General features: G+C 40.1%; 1 protein-coding gene across 3 annotated transcripts in view; it reads right to left on the bottom strand.

Moving 5' to 3' along the window:
* The window catches only part of DPF3 (double PHD fingers 3), a gene marked incomplete at both ends in the record, with an annotated part of 154,866 nt that overhangs the window by 19,965 nt on the left and 115,207 nt on the right, over positions 1-19,694 (bottom strand). For 2 of the 3 annotated variants that reach the window (XM_079536904.1, XM_079536905.1), the window contains 2 exons: positions 6,527-6,655; positions 18,668-18,805. In XM_079536904.1, the coding sequence (XP_079393030.1) occupies positions 6,527-6,655; positions 18,668-18,805 (267 nt within the window). Of the gene's footprint in view, positions 1-3,506; positions 3,704-6,526; positions 6,656-18,667; positions 18,806-19,694 lie in introns of those variants that run through there. The other variant, XM_079536906.1, reaches the window with a different exon arrangement.

Below are 19,694 nucleotides of genomic sequence, written 5' to 3'. Positions count from 1 at the left end.
GAGATGTAGATTTTATTCCTCAGGTTGATTACCTCCATCTAATAAAGACATCCTGAGCAATTTGAAGACTACTCTGCTCTCCATAACACAAAATCTATTTTACCTTCTTTCCTTCCTCAGGACTAGTTGGAACTAGTGACCATCCATATACACATAAATGGTATAAATAACAGTGATGGGTGTTTTTTATATGCAGTCATCTGTAATAAATGTCAGCTGGCAGTCTCTGTGCACTATGCGAGTTGTGGCTTTTTTCTGAGGGCAATGCACTACCCAGTTGTCACAAAAATGGGTGGTTAGGTTGCGAAAGGATTAAGACTGTATGCATTGTTATAGTAACTGCATTTGTGAAACTAAACCAAGATTTAATAAATTATGGGCATCTGATTATTGTTTGTATTCCAGAAAAGCCCAGAATGTGTTAGGCATGGTTCACAAAAGATAATGGTAAGGACTCCACTTGGAAAAAAAATGTAGTTAGAGTACGCTTATTTTGCAGTTAATAAAGTGACTGGAGTTTTGAGAATGACATACCTGGATAGCTTTCAGCTAGCTAGCTAAGGTTCTACTAGGACACCGGTCAGTACTGAGCTCAGCATGGGCTGCAAGAACATGCACCAAGCTGGGTGACTAGAGCTAACTGCTGTAAACTTAAACTACTGTCATCACTGCACCAGCAGCCGCATACAGCTGGCTGGTTCCAGCTAGGTAAAGCATCCACCTCTCAGACAGCCAAAGGCAGCTAGAATGAACAAAACTCTTTTCCTATCCTTCTCCATGACTGACATGGACACAAGAAGTAGATACAAAATGGATGCAAGAAATCATGCTGCTCTTTGGCTCTGAATATGGCAAATTTCTGCTCCCTGTTGTTCACATGGCCATATCACAGAGCAGCAGAAGAAAAAGCTGTATTTTAAAATGAGAGAATGTAATCCTAATACCATAAATGTAAGTGCAGGGATTGAAGGGCTGGAGAAACAGAAACATCAATTTGAAGTTCATTTTTTTAATCTAAAAGATTTTTCATGTTTTTGGTATTTCCTTACAAACTGGGAAACTGTACCTGCAGGCCAGATTCTGCTATGAGTTTTATGAACATGCATGCAGTGGAAATGCACTGGACTTCACTGATATTTTACAGTAAAGTCAGTATGGAACAAGTGAACCTACGCCAGACTCATGGACTCATAATTAGGGAGTGTCTTCTATCTTTACTGTCATTACTCTTCATTTTATTGTCTGTATTGTCCATATATATGTCTATGCACACATATTTCTGGTCTATATTTACCTATACAAACTCTCAGGATGATACAGTAGTGCAAGCTAAATCCTATTGCTTTCTGGGATTTTGGAAGAGCAGATGCCTATATGCCTGTGCCTCACCTCTGGAAAAAAAAACTGAAGTTTTTGCTTTTAGTGAATGCAGAAGAGTGGCAAAATACTATAAATTTATCTGACATGTTCTTTCAGAGAGGAAAAAAAAAAAAAAAAAGACTAGTTTTGGAATGAATTAAATCAATTAAAGTATACTTCTCCATGCCAGTGTTAAGTCAAAATACCATTGTTTTGACACTTGGATGATTATAACACACCAGCAGGAACAGAATAGCAACAGGAAAAAAAAAAACAGGAAAAGATTGTAAATATGGGAAAAAGCTCAAACAAGGTTCCTTCCTCACAAGAGTGCGTGGCTCTTTCACTCTGTGTTTCTATGCTAGAAACACATAGAGCTATTTTGCAACATTTCGTAACACATCTAATTCTGAGGGTAGTATATTAATGTAATCTAAACATAAGTAACACCATTCTGGATTTACATTCAGGTACATCCATGTACCCCTAACAGAAGAATCTCGCCACTGCTTATTTCATGCCTAAAGTCAACCAGAAAAACAAAAAAAAAAAAGACCTCTGTAAGCAGCATGAGTGGATCCTTTCATTCTTTCTTTCTTTTAAGGTTTATGGAAAAAAAAAAAAAGGCTGAAAGAGCCCTCACAGATAGTACTGTGACAACCCATTAAAAGAAGCAAGAGAAATGGAATCCATCTGGACAGGCTTCATTCATGTACTAGAACAATATATATCCCAAGTCTTTATTACAAGGCTGACATTTTAATTCTGGCATCACACACACACAGTTGAAGGACTAGGCACTGCCCAAATAAATTTCTATTTTATCTCTGATTTGTTTCTACAACAAAGATCAGTCAAGGGTCTCTTGAAAATCCAGAGAACAGTGATTTCACAATCAGTGAAAGATATTTCAGCCAGGACATACCTTTCAAATCCTGCTGCATGTTTCCTCCTTTCTGGGATAGTCGCTGGGAAGGGAGTCACTCTCTTCTCCATTGCCCTTGGAACTTTAATGAGTATTGCTTTGGTTTATTTCAAGAGAAGCTATTGCAAAGCAAACAAAGTGTCTCACAAGACACTACAGAGAGAAAAATCTGGGCAACACAGAAAAAATGCTGTGAAGTAAAATTTAAAAATGGAAAGAAAAGTATAGGTGAGGTATATTTCCATATAATTTCTTCCATGATTCTGCTGCTCCATCTGTTTTGTCTTTGACGTCTATGACTTCCAATTTATATTCCATCCCTACGCTTGGAAATTTCTATCCATGAAGTGAAGGTTAAAAAAAGAAAAAGAAAAAAAAAAGTAGAACTGAGCGAGGAAGAGCTGAAGGGGTGCAGGTAGGAAGAGATCTATTGTAAAGGTGTCCAAAGGAGAGATGGAAATGTGTTCCCCAAGGTCATGGTCTTCAATGGAGCTGCTTGTGTCTTCAAGCTGTTAAATACAAGTGCAGCAGGTGTACAAGAAGAGCCAAATTCCACAATAAGTGCAAAATCTCAAATGCAGAAGCCATCACACCAAGGGTTTCCTTGTCCTCCAAGGAATTTCATCCACAGTGGTTCTCTAGAAACAGTTCTATCATCAAGTAGACATCCATTGCTTTTTTTTTTTTTTTTGCTTTTTTTTTTTTTTGTATTTTTATTTAAAAAGTAACTTTTTCTAATAATATATAGATTATATAAATAATAATAATTAAAAAAAACTATTTGGGTTTGCTTTCATGTTCTCCAACCCATCTCTATTTTATGTGGTTTGCCAATATATATATTAAAAGAGAAGAAAATCAACTCTGCTCACTATTTAAAAAAATATTCAATCCACCTTTTATGTTTCCAGAGAGAAAGAGAAGGGCAGGAGGTGGGAGAAGAACAAATTAAAATGAAAAGGAAAAAAAACAACAAAAAAAACCAAGAAAATCAAAACCTTCTGTCTCTTCAAAATGGTTGTCAAGAACTTTAAATGCTTGTGCTTTCAGTGTACACCCCACAGAAAAAAACAACAAAAACAACATCAACAATAACAAAAACAAAAAAAAAAAAAAAAAAAAAACACCCAAGGACCTAAAATTAAAAAAAGAAAAAGATAATAATAATTCTAGTAGTAAAACGGACAGCAAATTGCTCAGAGTTTGTGTCTTTTTAGTTAATTTAGCAGCTGCCCTTTTTGTCTGCAGAGGGAGAGCTGCCACCACAGCCACCTCCTCGGCTCGAGAGAGGCTCTTCTGCATCATCCTCGTCAAAGCCATGAAAGGTCGAGGTGTCGCTTTCTGACGTGGAACCGAACAAGTCCTCCGTAGTGCGTGTTGGCGCTGCTTCGTCCCTCCTGCCTTCTCTTCCCAAATGAGCTGACATGTATGATGAATATATCAGCACATGGGTTAAGCAACAAGCATCATCATCATCATTTTTAAAGTATCATTACTATTAAACAATACAGACTATCAAGCTTATAGGTGTGTGTTTGTACGTGCCCGTGTACCTCAACAATATGCCTTGGTAGAACCGCAGTAAGAAAAATAAACAAGGATCAATTTCTCTTACAAAGAAAAAAAATCTACCATTAACACAGGTGCCCATAGCCATGGCAGCGAAAGGGTTAATCATATTTTCCTCTCTTCAAAAACATTAAAATATTTTCTCATGATTACTTAGATCAATTTTAAGAGATATTTAGCACATATAAGTAATTAGACACCATTAGCTCTAAGCACAATGACCGTCCTTCAGACCGGCATCACCTTTTACAACTTTACTGCTATTGAAATGTGACCGATTAGACATCTCATCAGCCTCAAGACTTTTATCCCTGTCCGTCACCTGATCCCAAAGAGTCTCCTCTATAGACAAAATGACATACGTTTTGAAGACTAAGCAAAAGTAAGCTAAATAAATACTTCTATTCTGATTTCATGGTATCTCCTTCAAAGATACCTCCACCACCCCCAACAACAACAATTCAACAATTAAATCACCTAAGAAGAGATCTGTCATGGGAAACACTGAAAAGTGCAAGAGTATGTTAATCCAGCTTTCAATATGGAACAGGTAATTCTCCACACAGAACATGAACAGCCATAACAACAATAGCAACCAAAAGAACTGTTGAAAACAGAAGTCAGATACTGAAATCTGTGAAAGTACGGTTTATTTTCTACCTCACTCAAACACGTTACGTGATTAATAGAAATAGCGTTCAGAATCTCTCTCTAAAAATGACAGAGAAAAAGATGTCTCTCGTGCCTCAGCAAACGAATGTTGGTTTGTAGGGGACAGCTGTTTTTTAACTCAGAAACACTAACATAACATTAAGTAACCAACTATTTGGTCTTCACTCCAGCTACAGGAATCAGCCATATAACTGCATGGTTAAGTAAACCGCTTTGCTTGAGAAACAAAGAATTAAATCCTGTTCACAGAAGGAAAGTGGATATAACAAAATAATTGGCAGATGAACCACCTTACAGAGATGTGATTTTAGTGGCTTTAAGAAGGGAAGAAACAAGATGATTTCCACGACCTCTCTTTCAGTATAATGAAAATGTTCCCCATTATCAAGAAAGAGGAAGATGGACACCAAAGACTTTTCATTGTTTTAGTTTACAGATTAGTGTGTGGTTGTACCTTAATCACTTCCATCACACATTAGTCACATCATTGCAGAGCCTTATGAATGACCCAGGGTGGGTCAGAATTTGTACAAGGATAGCATTTAATGGAACTGATTTTGCACAATTTAGGTTACATGCGGATCTACTTGTTCCACCACGCTAAGCCATCAAGGAAATTAATGTATTTCTGGTTCATCCTGATATAATCACCATAGCAATGTTTAAGTAGAAAAAAGTATGGATCTGTCTCACTGTGCAGTCTCAGGACAATGCTGAAATAAGTTATATTGAACTACAGCAGTCAAGGGGAAGGGAAATGATCTTCCAAGTTGGCACCACAGACCGCATGAGCTTTTCCCTTTAAGTATTAAGAAGCAAACGCGTATCACTAAAAGGTCCATGTTACTGTTTGTGCAGCATTCTTTGGGAAGCCTCTGGAGAAAACCAAAGGGTTCACCACTGGTCCCCTGGTGACCAGTCAGTATCACTTCAGAAGATCTTCAGAGGTCACAACAACTGCAGAAGGCAATTCGCCAGTGAGAGTCTAATCCTGCTCCCACTGAATTTGACTAGAGGCTTACTATGAATTTCAGTGGGAGTATGAGCAGGCCATTCGTTCAGTACAAGAACACTTCACTTTGCACTTCAGCCATCACACAACAAACATCTTTCAGTGACCATAGCACAGAAGTAGCAACAATACTGAATTTCAAGATCTCTTTTGTTTCCATGTTTACATTTGAAATTCTTATCACCATTAGTATCACCACTGCCCAGAAATAACAGAACTGGAAACTTGGGCCTAAGTTGGAACATGCAGTTATTAAAGGTCTTCCATTTCCTCTACCATTGCCACCACCTCTCACATGAGCTATAAATAACTGTTCAGCTGGGATAAAATTAAAAAAAAAAAAAAAAGAGAAAAAAAAAAAAAAAAGAAAGAAAGGAAGGAAGAAAACAGCAGTCCAGAAATAAAGACAATCCAGAATGCGAAAGACACAATTGCTTACATTTAAAAAGAGCGAAGGGAAGAAAATGGAGAAATAAAAATGTCTTTAAACAAAATTAATGATAGTCATCTTGTAAGAGGATAATTCTTGACAGCTACCCCCATCCCTACCCTGTAATTTCCTCCCTCTTTCTTTTTTGGATGAAAAAAATGCATGAAATGTGTAATCAATGGAAATGCTTGTCATGCAACTTTCATAAATCTTGTAAGTAATTTATAGTTGTAATTGCAGCACTTAAGACAGAGCCCATTCTTTAACATTGTTTTAGGGTCTTCTTCTTCTGTTAAAGGAACAACTAGTACATGTACTGAAGTTTGTAGAAGTCAATAAATACATTAAAATTGTATTACTTCATAAGATCTCATTAGCTTAAAATTGTTTTTATGACAGAAAATTTCCCAATCATCCTTTTCCACAAACACAGACAAGAGGTAAGACCTTGTCTTCTATTCCCTCCCAAATCTGCTGGCTTTCTTCAAAATCTTCAGGAGCAAAAAACAAAATACAAATACACTTTTATATAAGAAAGCTGCAAGAAGAAGTCACCTACCAGAGCGCCCACAGTCTGAGCACGACACAAGTTCCTCAGGCCGGCCACTTTTTTTGTTCATATTGGAGCCTCCAAGGCAGAAGTCACAGTAGTTATTGGGAATGATGACCCCATCTGGTCCTTTCTGGGCTGCAGTCAGGTTAGAAATCAGATTTACTTAAAGAGCATTCAGTTTGGATATTTCCCCCTTTTCTTAGCTACGATGTTAAATTGTTGAGTTTGCAGGCCACGCAAAACACTGTCAGTTAGAACAAAAAGTGAATTCTGTGAATCAGAAAATCAAAAGTGAATCACCTCCATCTCAGGTACACCGACCGTATGCTTTAGCTATTTTGTTTGCAATGCACTTCACCAGTTCCTTTACAATGTAGCTGGTCTGGTCCCTCATCAGGACCTGCTGCCAGACATCCCTGAACAGTTGAGGGAATTCATAATACACACAAGTATATAAACAATCCCTAGTGCAGAATCAGACCTGAGCTGTCAGTAAACCAACCCTGGTTTTTCAGACAGCAGCCATAAACGTAAACACACAAAGTACAATTGCAGAAGGGAAAAGCACATTCCCCAAAACTCCAAAACCTACAGCATAGAAACCTAACTGGTTTTATTTCTAAAGCTTTCTTTTTGAAGAGATTACATCCTAAAGTTGTAGAGTCTTCTCATTCAAAAAGTTAGTCCAAATGCTGATAACTCTTTACAGTCGCAGTCACTTCAGGGTGATGGACCCAGGATCACACTACTTGCAGTAGACTGTGCATGCCCAAGAGATGAAGGCAAGGCAGCAAGTCTGGCCCAAGTGAGCATCCAGCACAGGTGCAAAGAGTTGGCCAAGGGTGGAAATCTAAGCTGCTGAGATAAAAACTTCAGCCAAGAAAAAAAGGAGGGAATTTGAGTTGTTATTTTCCAGCTAGGGATAACTGTAGAGGAGAAAACACACAGTGGATCTTAAGTAGAAGGGAAGTCTGTTCCCCTAGAAAGAAGAGATAGGCAGATGTATTTAGCATTCTCAGGTTGAGCAAAAAAACATCACTGCTTTTTTTTCTTCTTCATAGCTGCCATTTTCCTCCTTTACTCTCCAGAGAGAGAAAACTTCCTGTTTCTGCCTAACCAGGAGCTTGGAAAGGTTTAGAGGAGCAGGAGGAATGGTCAGCATGGTCTATGTTTTTTCTTTTTTTAACTTAAAAAAAGGTAGATATACTTCTAGCAGTATATCTGACCTGACTCTACTCCATGTAGATTGCTACAAACCAGAAAAAATGAAGACCTTTAAACTGCGCCATCTATATTTAATTATCTTTCTAATGCATATTTTGTAACTTGCAGATTTTTAACAGATGTTTTGACAGCCTTTATTGATGGTCTTTTTGTCCACATTCAAATTTCTCCTGAAGAACAATGACATTTTAAAGGGCTTCTGGTAGCACTCCAAGACACACACTTAAAATTAAATTTTTCTCAGAGTTCAATCGGTTGTTGGATTGGGTGCATCTATTTATTCATTCACTTCCAGCTGTTGATTATCTGAGCTTTTTTGGAAATTGGCAGCTGAAAGACTGCAAGTAAGGTGAAAATAAGAAAAAAAATTAAAAAACATAACACTGCAAATACGCCATTATCTTCCCACACAATCACCAAGTTCCTGATGTATTTACGAAACAATGGGTTTTACTCTGATATGGTGCTGTTAAGATCTTCAGTTCTCCCAAGAACAGACATAAACTCCCACTCTTTGGTTAGCATTTTGCCATTTAGCAGAGAGGCATTTAAGACATGTGTGCAAGATAAGCAAAAAAGAACAGCAACCAGGTGGAAGCCTAGCACATCGATTCATTTTAAGAGCTGTAACAAAATGGTCATAAAGTTGCTGCTTGTACTCTTTTTTCTTTCTTTTTCTTTTTTTTTCTTTTTTTCCTTTTTTTTTTTTTTTGGTTGTTGTTTAAATAGCAGATCTCCCTAACATTTATTTTTCCCACAGCAGCCCCATTCTGTGAAAGTTAAGTAATTATTTATATTTTGCTCCATCTACAGAGTGGTTGTACACAACACAAACTCAGTAAGCCCAGCATTCAGTGATTTTTTTGTTCCTTATTACCTCACTTCTCATGTGAATTCCTTAAAGTGCCTTACAGATACTAAGAAACCAATATTAACCCTCAGTGAAGTCAGAAGTTTTCTTTTTTCTGGGCCCTAATTAAACTTCATGGTGAAGAGACACCGCTGGATTTTCAGCTGGAAAGCCTGGTAGTAAAGTGCTTAACCAGCTTCCTCAAAAACACACAAGAATTCTGTGATGAGGCCACAAATAAAAATAATCATCAAAGGTGTCTGCCAGCACCATAATAAGGAAAGAGCTCTAGTATCATTGTGCAGAATCATATAATTGATTTAACACTCAACATATGATGACTTAAATTTTTCCAGTGCATCTCATGAGCTTAAGATCTACCAACAGTCAATCTGGAAATAGGACAGGGAATCTCATGAAAATATGTGCACTGATCAATTTGTCTATGGTGCATTGCACAGGCGGATGCCTGTTTTGCTATTGAGGAGGTTCTTCTAGACTATAGTCTGGGTCTAGGTGCTCATTTGTTGCTTGTCACTCACAAATATGGACACCATATATGAAAAGCTGTACACAGATTAGAAGTTCTGAAGTTACACCAATGTTGTCTTAACCAATGCATCTTCACAGCCAAATAATTCAGTACGGGCAATGTTAGCCTCTCCAATGCTTTTTCATTCTAACAGGTGCAACAACTGGAATGAAACTTAAGTCAAGCTTGATCAGTACTGTTCAGTAAATTAAGCCCCAGGCTAAAGCACAGAAGGGTTGAGAATGAAGAGCCTTACAGATGACAGTAAGAAAGCAGAATTCCTACTTTCAACTGTTGGCTTTTTTTTTCCCTTGGTTTTGTGTGTGTGTTTATGTATGTGTGCATGTCCTTGCAGTTTTAAGTTCTATTTTACAAATGAAGAAATTAAGAAACAAAGCAAAGACAGAAAGATAAAATGTGCAATATTCATGAGAAGCGTATCATACACCAAAAGTTCAGCCCTAATTCCACCCCTTAATCAATAAAACTACTCACAAAATAAGTAAGGGAATGGATGCATAAGTGAAAGCAATTAAATTACTGGAGACTAATGTGTTGCTACTTTTCATTTGAGACATTGTAATTAACTAGGAATACACTTTTCTCACACATTAATCACAAAGTAGAAGGTGTTAGCTTAAGCCACATGATGGCTCAGCTAATGAGAAGTAACTCACCTAGGTGTGCTAGCTCAATCATTTTGATTGTGCCACTATAACCAAGGATTTTGTCTAAAAATGCTCACACAGATTCAGAAACCGTTTTAAAGTAAAGCTTTGAAAAACAGCCATGGTTTTGTCCTAACTTACACAAAACTCTTCTGATTTTCTTTTACATTACAAACTGCAAAAACAGATCAAAAGCTTTGTGGAGCTTTGAGGAGTACTGCCTGAGCTAAGGTGTTCTCGTAGGGGGGTATACTTAAATCAGTACCTCTTGCCATTCCAACTTGGTCTCACTTTCTTGTTTCATCAAAGGCCCTGTCTTTATCTACATCTGCTCTTAAATAAGGAGTATACTGCTTTTTAAAACACTTTTAAAAAATGCATTAAGGAAGATCTGCACAGGTCAGATGATGGTTTCACTGTACCTGAAAGCTGATTCAAGTGAAGATAGGAGTCTGAAAATGAAGCCTGCATTTCCAAATAACTTTGGAATGCTTTTACACTGAAATACATTTCTTCATCCTGGCCTAATCAAATGAATTTCAAAGTATGTCATGCAAAGCTGAATAAATTTCTTATTAAAATACAGTAACATTATTCACAGGAGTCCTCCTATAAAACAGGTACTGTAAATTAATTCTATAGTATATCACACAGTAACTTTGCTCTGTAGACAAAACATGAAGAGCTAAACAAATTGACTGAATTTAAACATTTAAGATCATAAAATGGCTTAGGTTGGAGAGCACTTTAAAGATCATTCAGTTCCAACCCCCTGCCATGGGCAAGGCTTCTATCTACCAGATAAGGGCACCCAGGGGACCATCCAACCCGGGCCTAAATGCCTCCAGAGACAGGGCATCTACAATATCTCTGCGCAGCCTGTGCAAGTGTCTCACCACCCTAAGGAAAAAATTTCTTCCTAACATCTAACATAAATCTCCCCTCTTTTAGGTTAAAATCATTCTCCCTTGTCCTGTCGCTATTCAGACTATGTGAAAAGTCAGTCCCTCCTTCTGCTTGTAAGCTTCTTTCAAGTACTGGAAGACTGCAACGTGGTCTCCCTGAAGCCTTCTCTTCTCCAAGCTAAACAATTCCAGCTCCTCAACTTTCCATCATACGAGAGGTGCTCCAGCCCTCTGCTCATCCTTACGGCCCTCCTCTGGAATTGCTCCAACTGCTCCACATCCTTCCTGTACTCGGGGGGGTATCAGGCTTGGACACAGTGCTTCAGATGGGGTCTCATAAGGGCAGAGTAGAAGAGGATAATCCCTTCCCTCTCCCTGCTGGCCACCCCTCTATTGATGCAGCCCAGGATACAGTTGACCTTCTGGGCTGCAAGCTCATGTCAGCTTTTTGTCATCAGGACCCTGAAGTCCTTCTCCACAGAACCAGTCTCAATGAGTTCCTCTCCCAGTCTACATTCATATCGCAACCCAAATGCAGCACCTTGAACTTGGTATTGTTGAACTTAATAAGTTCTCATGGGCCCACTTTTCAAGTGTGTCAAGCTCCCTCTGGACGGCATCTCTCTCTTCTATTGTGCCAACAATAATTTCAAATAAAATAACTTCTGTGCTTTCTTGATTTTGAAGGCAGGGGTTCTGAACAGAATTCTAGCTTCCCTTCCTCTCTCCCAAAGTAATCAAAGAAACTAGAAGTTATATGCCCTCTTTAATAATTAAAAAGCTGCTTGTAGTGAAATAACATCAAGAAATTAGGATTTTTCTTCTCAACATCATCTTCTGGAGCCACAAAACACAGTAAGAGTCTCAGTTTCTAGCTCTCATGGCTGAAGAGAATACTTCGAATGAAAGGCAAGTTCAAAAGAAACAGATCTGGATTACAATCCCTAAAACACTTAGAGGTGGAAATCACAGTCACAGATATTTCTTCAACCTAGGTACTACAGCATAATACTTAGCCATCATGTAAGCTGTGCATCTAGGTCAGCCAACATTTTATCTGTTTTGTATCTTGTTCCTAAGTCTGGAAAGGCAGCAGAGGAGGACCAGAGCACATCTCAGGGTTGGGGCGGGGGGGCTTGTGCATTGTTTATTTAAATGGTTACAGTGAGTTGGCTACAATCAGACATAAATGCACTCCCAAAAGGAATTTTCCTAACACATTTTGTCCAGCTCTTACTTTTTTCTTCTGGGCCTGATCCAAAACCAATAAGGTCCGTTGAAGGTTTCAGTTCAATTCAAAAGGCCATTTACTCTGTTTGCAACAGAAATTTCCAGAGCACAATAGAGACCATGGGAACCTGCGTGCAGGACTGAACCAAGTCAATGCACTTTGCAACAGAGAAAAAGAGGCGGGGATTTGCCTTTTTTTTTTTTTTTTTAATGAATTCTACAAGAGTCTTTGTCTGATGCTGGGTAGGGCCCAATTTTCATTTCTGACACCTCCCTTCATCTCAGTGCCAAAGTACAAGTCCACCATTTGGCCACCTGTGCAGCAAAATGCTGGCCAAGAGCCTGCGCCTGCCTTCACAGAGTCCCTTGGAGGACCTGGTGACAGAAAGTCCCAACCTATGGCATAAGTGGCCATGTGTTCAGCTTGCCTTCCCCCCACCGCTGACAGCAGTCATTCCTCACAGGTCTGGCCCGTTTCCATGGCGACTGCAGTGCCAGGCTGGGCCTGCCTGTGGTCTTGCCACCTGTTATTACTTCATCTCTCAAGTGTAAGGAACTGAGGCATGGCCCCTTAATTTGCTGCTCACAATGCATCTGCAGAGGATAGGCAGGTTCAAGCAAGGCATTACAACAAAGAAAAAAACAAAAACAAAAACCAAAAATAGGTATTTTGGAGAGAGGGAAGAGAAGCAGCACTCAGACCATGGCTTTTTTTGAAGTATAGCTTCTGAGAGAAGAGCAGGACAACACCTGGCTAGAGCCGCAGTCACATGTTGGTGACAATGCTATGCTGACGTAGCACAGTATTTAACTGCATAATTTCTGCTTGGAGTGAGCATGAACCTGGGTCTGTAGCCCTGAGAGCTGCTGCTCTGTTCCCAGCACCAACCTCACTCCTCTGCACAGCCCCACACTTTGCTACCCTGGGCTCTCCACACCGCCCTCCACTGCACAGCATGAGCACATCTTTTGCTGGCAGCCAGAGAAGCAGGCTGTGCTGCTGCAAGAGGTGCTGCCAACCATTCACAAGAAATACGGCCAGTTCTTAGCAACTGCATTTGGTCTCCTTTTTGGGTTAGTTGGTGCTGTGAAGAGAGAGAAAGCTATCGCCTTCACACAGTTTTTAGCAACTCCAACAGGCTGCCTTTGCTACACCCTCTGTGCATGGAGAGAGAGAGCCAAGGAGCACTACAAGCTGCAAGAAGGGAGCGCTACCAGAAGCAGGCATTCTGGAGGAGTCACAGAAAGCCCCTGTGCAGGGGAAGGAAGAGCAATTGATCACATCTTTTACAGGAATTTATATGGCCTTACCTTGAACAATGAAGGAATGGGTTGGCAGGTGGGCAGCGGGGGGCAGAGCAAGGGCATACGGCATGAGTTATTGAGATCTTGTAGATCTGGGAGATCAGTGCTCCTGCTTCATAAGGCATACTTCATACAAATGTCAGTGCAATTATCTCAGATATTCTTATGCAGGAGCACCTAAGACAAGGGCCAAAATCCCATTGCTCACAGTGAATCATTGAGAATAGACCATGATCTAACTCTCCAGTGCCTCATGAGAACAAACAGGAGATAAGAACAGTAGACAAAAGAATCTGACACAGTTAAAACATGGATTTTCTGATTTTGTGAGGTTCCTCTCCTGACACTTGGCCTCTAGCCATTGAAATATAGCATTCCTGTCAACACAGGAAATACAAGGAGGGGTCGCAGTGACCAATATGGAGCCCAGGCTAGCAGCAGCCCTCAGCATTCATACAACTGTAATATGTTGTAAGCTTTGGCTCTAGAAATTGTTAATTGGAGGAATATGAGAAGGCAGAGCACCTAAGCTCAAATTTTATCAAATCTTTTGGGTCTTACTTGCTTGGTTTGAAATCTATGCTGAGTACAAAAAAGCATGGAGATGGCAAGAAAAAAAGAAAATATATATATATATATAAACACATAAATAATATTGTTCTGTCACAAGAACAGGCACATGGAGCAACATATGGTGTTCAATTAGTCAAATTGGAAATATTTTCCTACAAATTACTGACTGGTGATTCTCTGAGTGTTGAACATCTAAAACAATGCAGGTTCTGTCCAAGGAGAACATGAAAATACAACACATACACACAAAAAAATAAGCACGCACACACACACACACACACACAAGCAAAAAAAAAAACCTTCTAAACAAGTCAACCAAAGGCTCCCTATGGGTCCCTGTAGATAATCTGAGATTTTCCAGTATTCCAAAACTCTATCTTAACATCTTCAGATCTTAACATCTCAGAACATCTCACTTATCTTAACATCTCAGAACGTAGGCACTAAAAGTCTAAGAAATTTACAACTGCAAACAGAGTTTGAGTGGAAATCATTATTCATTTCCAGCTTCTTTTAGTATTCTTTTTTTCTTCATTAAAACTAGCCCTAGGAAAAAAAAAAAAAAAAAAAGAGTGAGAGAGAGAGAGAGAGAGAGAGAGAGAGAGAGAAAGAGAGAGAGAGAGAGAGAGAGATTAAACTAATGAGAAGTCAAATCAAGGCAATGTACATGTTCTCACTGAAAAGGTACCTGCTGCTGCAGGGTATCTTGTCACAAGGTGGGCACTGATGCACCCTTGCATTCAGATGTGGCTCCTATCATGGCCCCAGTGAGAATAAGCACTGAGGCAGGGAAAAAGTAGGCCTGATGTAGCTTTTCAAATTGATGCTGCTTGTGGAGAGGAACAAACAGCTCATCTCCAACCGAGGGGCTGACTCTCGTCATTTATTCATGGCCAGCCCCCTGCCTGGATGGAAATAAAAATGTTTCAAAGATGACTGTGTGGGGGAGCTGGAGGACAGCTTGAAGGCAAACTGAGGTTAGCACATTAATTTTTTATCTCTGGAGACTGGGTATCCAATTAAGCTTAGAGTACACAAACAACTTTAGCTGGTCTCTCCAGTAGCAATTTATCCACATCATAAAATCTGCAATGCAACTGGGCACAACAGGCCAATACCACAAAATAACATAAACAGGTGGTTTTACAGGTTAGGTGCTCAAGTTTGCAGAGTGACAGGAGTGCACAGAACTGCATTCTTGTTAATTAAACTTACTGCAGGTAAGACTCAACTTGCACGTGACAGTTAGGCCAGCAACAGTCAGCACAACGTGCTTTATTTAGAATCATCTTTGGCCAAAGTGCTTGTGGGCATAAGTTCAGTTGCTGTTTACTATGCAGCTGCCTGTAACCAATGCTTCACACTGCAAAATGCCACTGAAGGTTCTTCTTCTTTCACTGGGAGGCAGTTTTTCTCCATGTAGACAGACCATCCTATTCTCTTGGGAATTAAGGAAGTGCATTTATACTAGCACACTCATTCATATACATTTCAATAGATGGAAGTCTAATGTAATTCCTATATCAGAAGTGTCTCCAAATTTGTGAACACCAGCTGCCCCCAAGAGCTGGCCTGTACCCATACAGATGGAGTAAAACAGCAAGTGTTTTGTGGCAGTCTTGGATGCACCCTGAGCTCACAAATCTCACGCTGTCAGTGCCAACATGTGGAGGAAAAGGCAGCAGAAAAAATGCTGAAAATGGTGTGGGGTTATTTCTTTTTATTGGTGGACTTGAAGAAAAGGGGAGTTGACTCTTTTAAAGGTTTTCTATAATCTCTTTTTCACAAGACCATATTCATGCCAAAAATCAGAAAGCGTGTCAATGATAAATGGGTGTATAGGTGAAGGCAAGACTAAGCACTGAGAAAAAACTATATCTGTGTCAAAGGGCTAGATAAGACGTACAAACAAAGCAGCTAAAGCTCAAACAAAGCTCAGGCCAAGGTGTTTTAGCAAAGGCAAAAGCAAGAGAATACTGTTGAACTGTCTTTCCTGATGCAAAGGATCATCTACAGAAAGGAAGACATCTGAGTTGTAAATAAACCTTCTGCACCTCCCAAGGACAGTGAGACATCCCAGAGAAGTGAGACTTAGGGATTGGGTCAGTCCTCTTCTTTAATACACATCTCTTCAGTAGCTTTCATTTCCAGATAGGTTGTTCCTATCTAAATCTCCTTTCCAGTCCCTGGATAATTTACCTAACTATCCAAATTGGTCTATGCAGGAGGAGAAGAGTAAAGATGAACGGGTTCAGGTGTGCAAGAAGCCATCAGGCCTTGAGCTGGCTCTAGCCAGGGCATCAGTAACTGAATCTTGTAGGAGCTGAGCTCCAGAAACACCATTCTTGCATAAGCAAAGCTGCCATTACTGCAGGTACTGCAAGGAGCAGAGACTGTAGAAGCTACTGCAGACACTTAGGTACAAAGGAAGTTCACGCTGCAAATGCCTGCCTGCCTGAACTTCACTGACCCAATGCTCACCTCCCACAGCGTGACAAATTCCAAATGGCTGGTTTCAATTTGCCTTGCCATTGCTAAATCAGGCTGCTCCTATCTCTCTGACACACTGCTAAGCAAATAACCAGATCCTGCTCTATACCATATCTCTGGTCCTCCTGTTCAGTAGGTTGCGGATTAGCTGTTTGGATTAAAATCCCCCCCTCCTCCCTCCCTTTTCCCCCAAGCCCATGCAGAGAGGATTCTTGAAGCCCAAGCCCTGCAATACTGCAAACCTGTCAAATCTAATTCATAACACATGCCTAGCAGTTCTTAGGGGAGAGGAAAGATCTGATACTCTGGCTCCTCACCATCCTCCTGTACAAAGGGACCATTTAATGACTGCACATTAGCAATGTGGACAATTAGCATTCACATGGAAGATAAATGGCAGCATAAATTAAATATCACCAAGTGAAAGAGCAAAGATGCAAGATCTGAGCTCAAGGCTGTAAACAAATAAACAGGCAAAAAGGAACAAACAGCGACTGCGACAGCTAAACCATTTGGGAGAGTTACCTTCCAGCATCTGGGACTTTCCCCAAGGGTGATCTTTACATTCGCATAGCTGTTGCCTGTACCTCACTGGCTCCTGTCTGGTTGTTAACCAGATTCTTTCTGTTTGGGAATCTGGATGTCAGAGGATTTTACCCCACTGGTTTTGTACTTCTGCCTGTTTTGGGATTTGTGCTTTAGCAGATTCCCTCTGCTGCACATGCATTACACAGAAGCTCGGGGGGAACACGAGCCTGAGTAGTTCCTATTCTACCCCATCCTATGCAGCAGAACAAATCTTTCTTTCCATGGGCTCTGATGCTAACCTTCCCACAGCTTTTCTAGCTCCTCTTTCTGCTAACTGTAACAAATTCTTAAGTACCAGAAGGATAAGGACTGCAACTGTCCTTGACCTCTGTGACAAGCTGAAGGGTAAAACTACCCTTCTTTGTCTGAGCATCTGTGCAAAGCCATTATGAATATTAACTCAATAGAGACTTGTGATATGCCTCTCAGGTATATAGCTATAACTAAATATTGCAGGCATTAAAAAAAAAATAAAAAAGCCAACAATTACAAAACTCAGAGATAATGTAAATGTTAAGTAAACAAAAGCTACTGGCAGAACACTGACAGTCTCCAGCCTGCCTAAGCTGCTCTTAGTGCACAGCTAGCTCAAGTCTGTCAAGAGCTGGAAGAGTCAAAATTACCTTTACTATGAACCTACCAAACACATGAATAACTGAAAAGCAGGGCATAAAAGTGACAGAAATACTGAGATTGTCGAATGGGAGTGGCCCTTCAAGCTCACACAGTGGCTAGCAGCAGATGCTTTGGAGGACGGAAACCCACTCCCCTCCATCCCTGGGGACAATTATCAATTATCTGACTTGAAAGAAAATGTTTTCCTACTTCCATAAGTCTTCCACTTCTTCATAACACATTATAACATGTTTGCTGGATATTTCTTCCCATAAGCATTTTATAGCTTTGTTTGCATTGTTCATTACTCTGAACTAAGATGACACAGTTCACAATGTGATTTAAAAGGATGTCTCAAAAGTGAACAAAAGTAAGTTCACAAATCCCAAGGTAAAAGTAACTATCCCATAGTACTGCACACTGGAAATCTGAGAAACAGCAGCTTCGAGACTTGCCAGTCTTATGAAAAATTAGTACATAGCACAGTCTCCTTAATCTCCTGTTCTGTGCCTAAGAAACAGAGGAAGGATAGACAAATATGTCCATTCAGGCATTACTTTTCTTTCAGCCTTGCACTGGTGTCAGAAATCTAGGCATGTGACTCATCTCACATTCTAGCACTCCTTGCAGAGGAAAACTGGTAGTTTTTCATAGATTTTCCAGAACTGTAACTAAGAAGCATCTTTTGGTAAAGTTGAGTGTGAGGCTTTTGAGGAAGCAATGCAGGGATAAGGAGAACAGAAGCTGTGAATTTCATATCAAAAAATCCAAGGCAGGGATAAAGGTGTCTTACTCAAAGGCAAAACAATGACAGCCCCCTGAAACAGAATGTGCATTTCCTTGACATCCCTACTAACAGCCACTGGGAGGTTGCTTGACAAAGGGTGGGTTGGGCAGCTCTTCTTCCCCCCCCCCTCCCTGACACCTCCTCCCCACAGGAGCAGTAATGGAAAAGTGACTTGCTGCAGAGATAATGCTGGGTTTGAAATGAATTCCTGACTAGCTGAGCCAGCACTGGTGTGAGCTGCGGCTGATTAGCTCCAAGCATCCAGGTACCAATCACTCACAACGGAGCCAGGCAATCAAGCCAGCCTCCACAAAGCAAAGAACAGCTGAAGGCAACATCTCCAAAAAGGATCTCAAAGGTAAAGGGAAAATACTACTCACGTTTGTGGTTTTCATTTCTGTGGACAGGAGAAGAGCGGGTCTCCTGCTCCCGGGCTTCATCACCCTCTTCACTGGCAAGATGAGTATGAGCATAGTGGTAACTCAGTCCAGGCCTGTTCTTGTAACGCTTGCCACAGACTTGGAGGAAAAGCAACAGGAGGGAGAAGAAGAGAGAATGGAAACATCAGGACAACCTGAAACAATGACAGCATTCTTCAAACAGCACCCCCTCCTCCCCTGGCAGTAGCATCACACATTCCATGTTCCTGCCTGAAATACTCCCAGTGGGTGTCAGTAAAAGGTGACAGACACCAGCTCAGCTGCCCTGCATCCCCAGAAAAGCACACCTCCCATGCTGCCAGCAACCCTTCCTGCTGGCCTAAACAAATGAACATCCAGTCTCTGCAGCTCGTACAGCCCTAATCCTCTCTGCTGAGATTGCTAACAAGATTGCACATAAAATTAAATGAAATGCCCCAGCTCTGATGTTGATGCTAAACAATGCACAGCAAGGGGAACTGGACCAAGAAGAAAGGACATTATTTTCTTGATTATTGATCCCTAGGAAAAGAAAACAAAATTACAAAAGGCTTTATTTTAAAAAGCAATAAATAGCTTTGTTCATAAACCCCAGTCAAGACAAGGAGATGGAAGTCATTCACAGTTTCTTCCTTGAAGAATAGTAGTGATTCTTCCCCATCCAGGTTAACTTCACATTCAGAATCCTAATGAATAGCATAAAATGTGACGTGGAATCCTGCTTCTGAATTTTTGTTTGTTTTAAGACTAAGTCAACAGGCATTAAGAACAAGAATAAACAATTCAGGCTGATGAAAGGTCTACAGAGTGTATAAGCTCAATGCAAGGGCAAACTTCATCATAAAATTCATTATATACAAATTGAGCTTCTGTAAAGATTTTAATTTGTGTTACCATTTCTAAAAGTTCTCTCTTTTTATCTTCAAAGCATTCTCTGAATGTCCATTTTCTTTTATGCAGATATTTCATCTATCAAATTGTATTTCAT

Source organism: Tetrao urogallus, assembly GCF_951394365.1.
Source record: "Tetrao urogallus genome assembly, chromosome: 6".
Taxonomy (NCBI): domain Eukaryota; kingdom Metazoa; phylum Chordata; class Aves; order Galliformes; family Phasianidae; genus Tetrao; species Tetrao urogallus.
The sequence above is the reverse complement of the archived record's forward strand: the minus strand, read 5'-3'. Positions and strand labels throughout refer to the sequence as shown.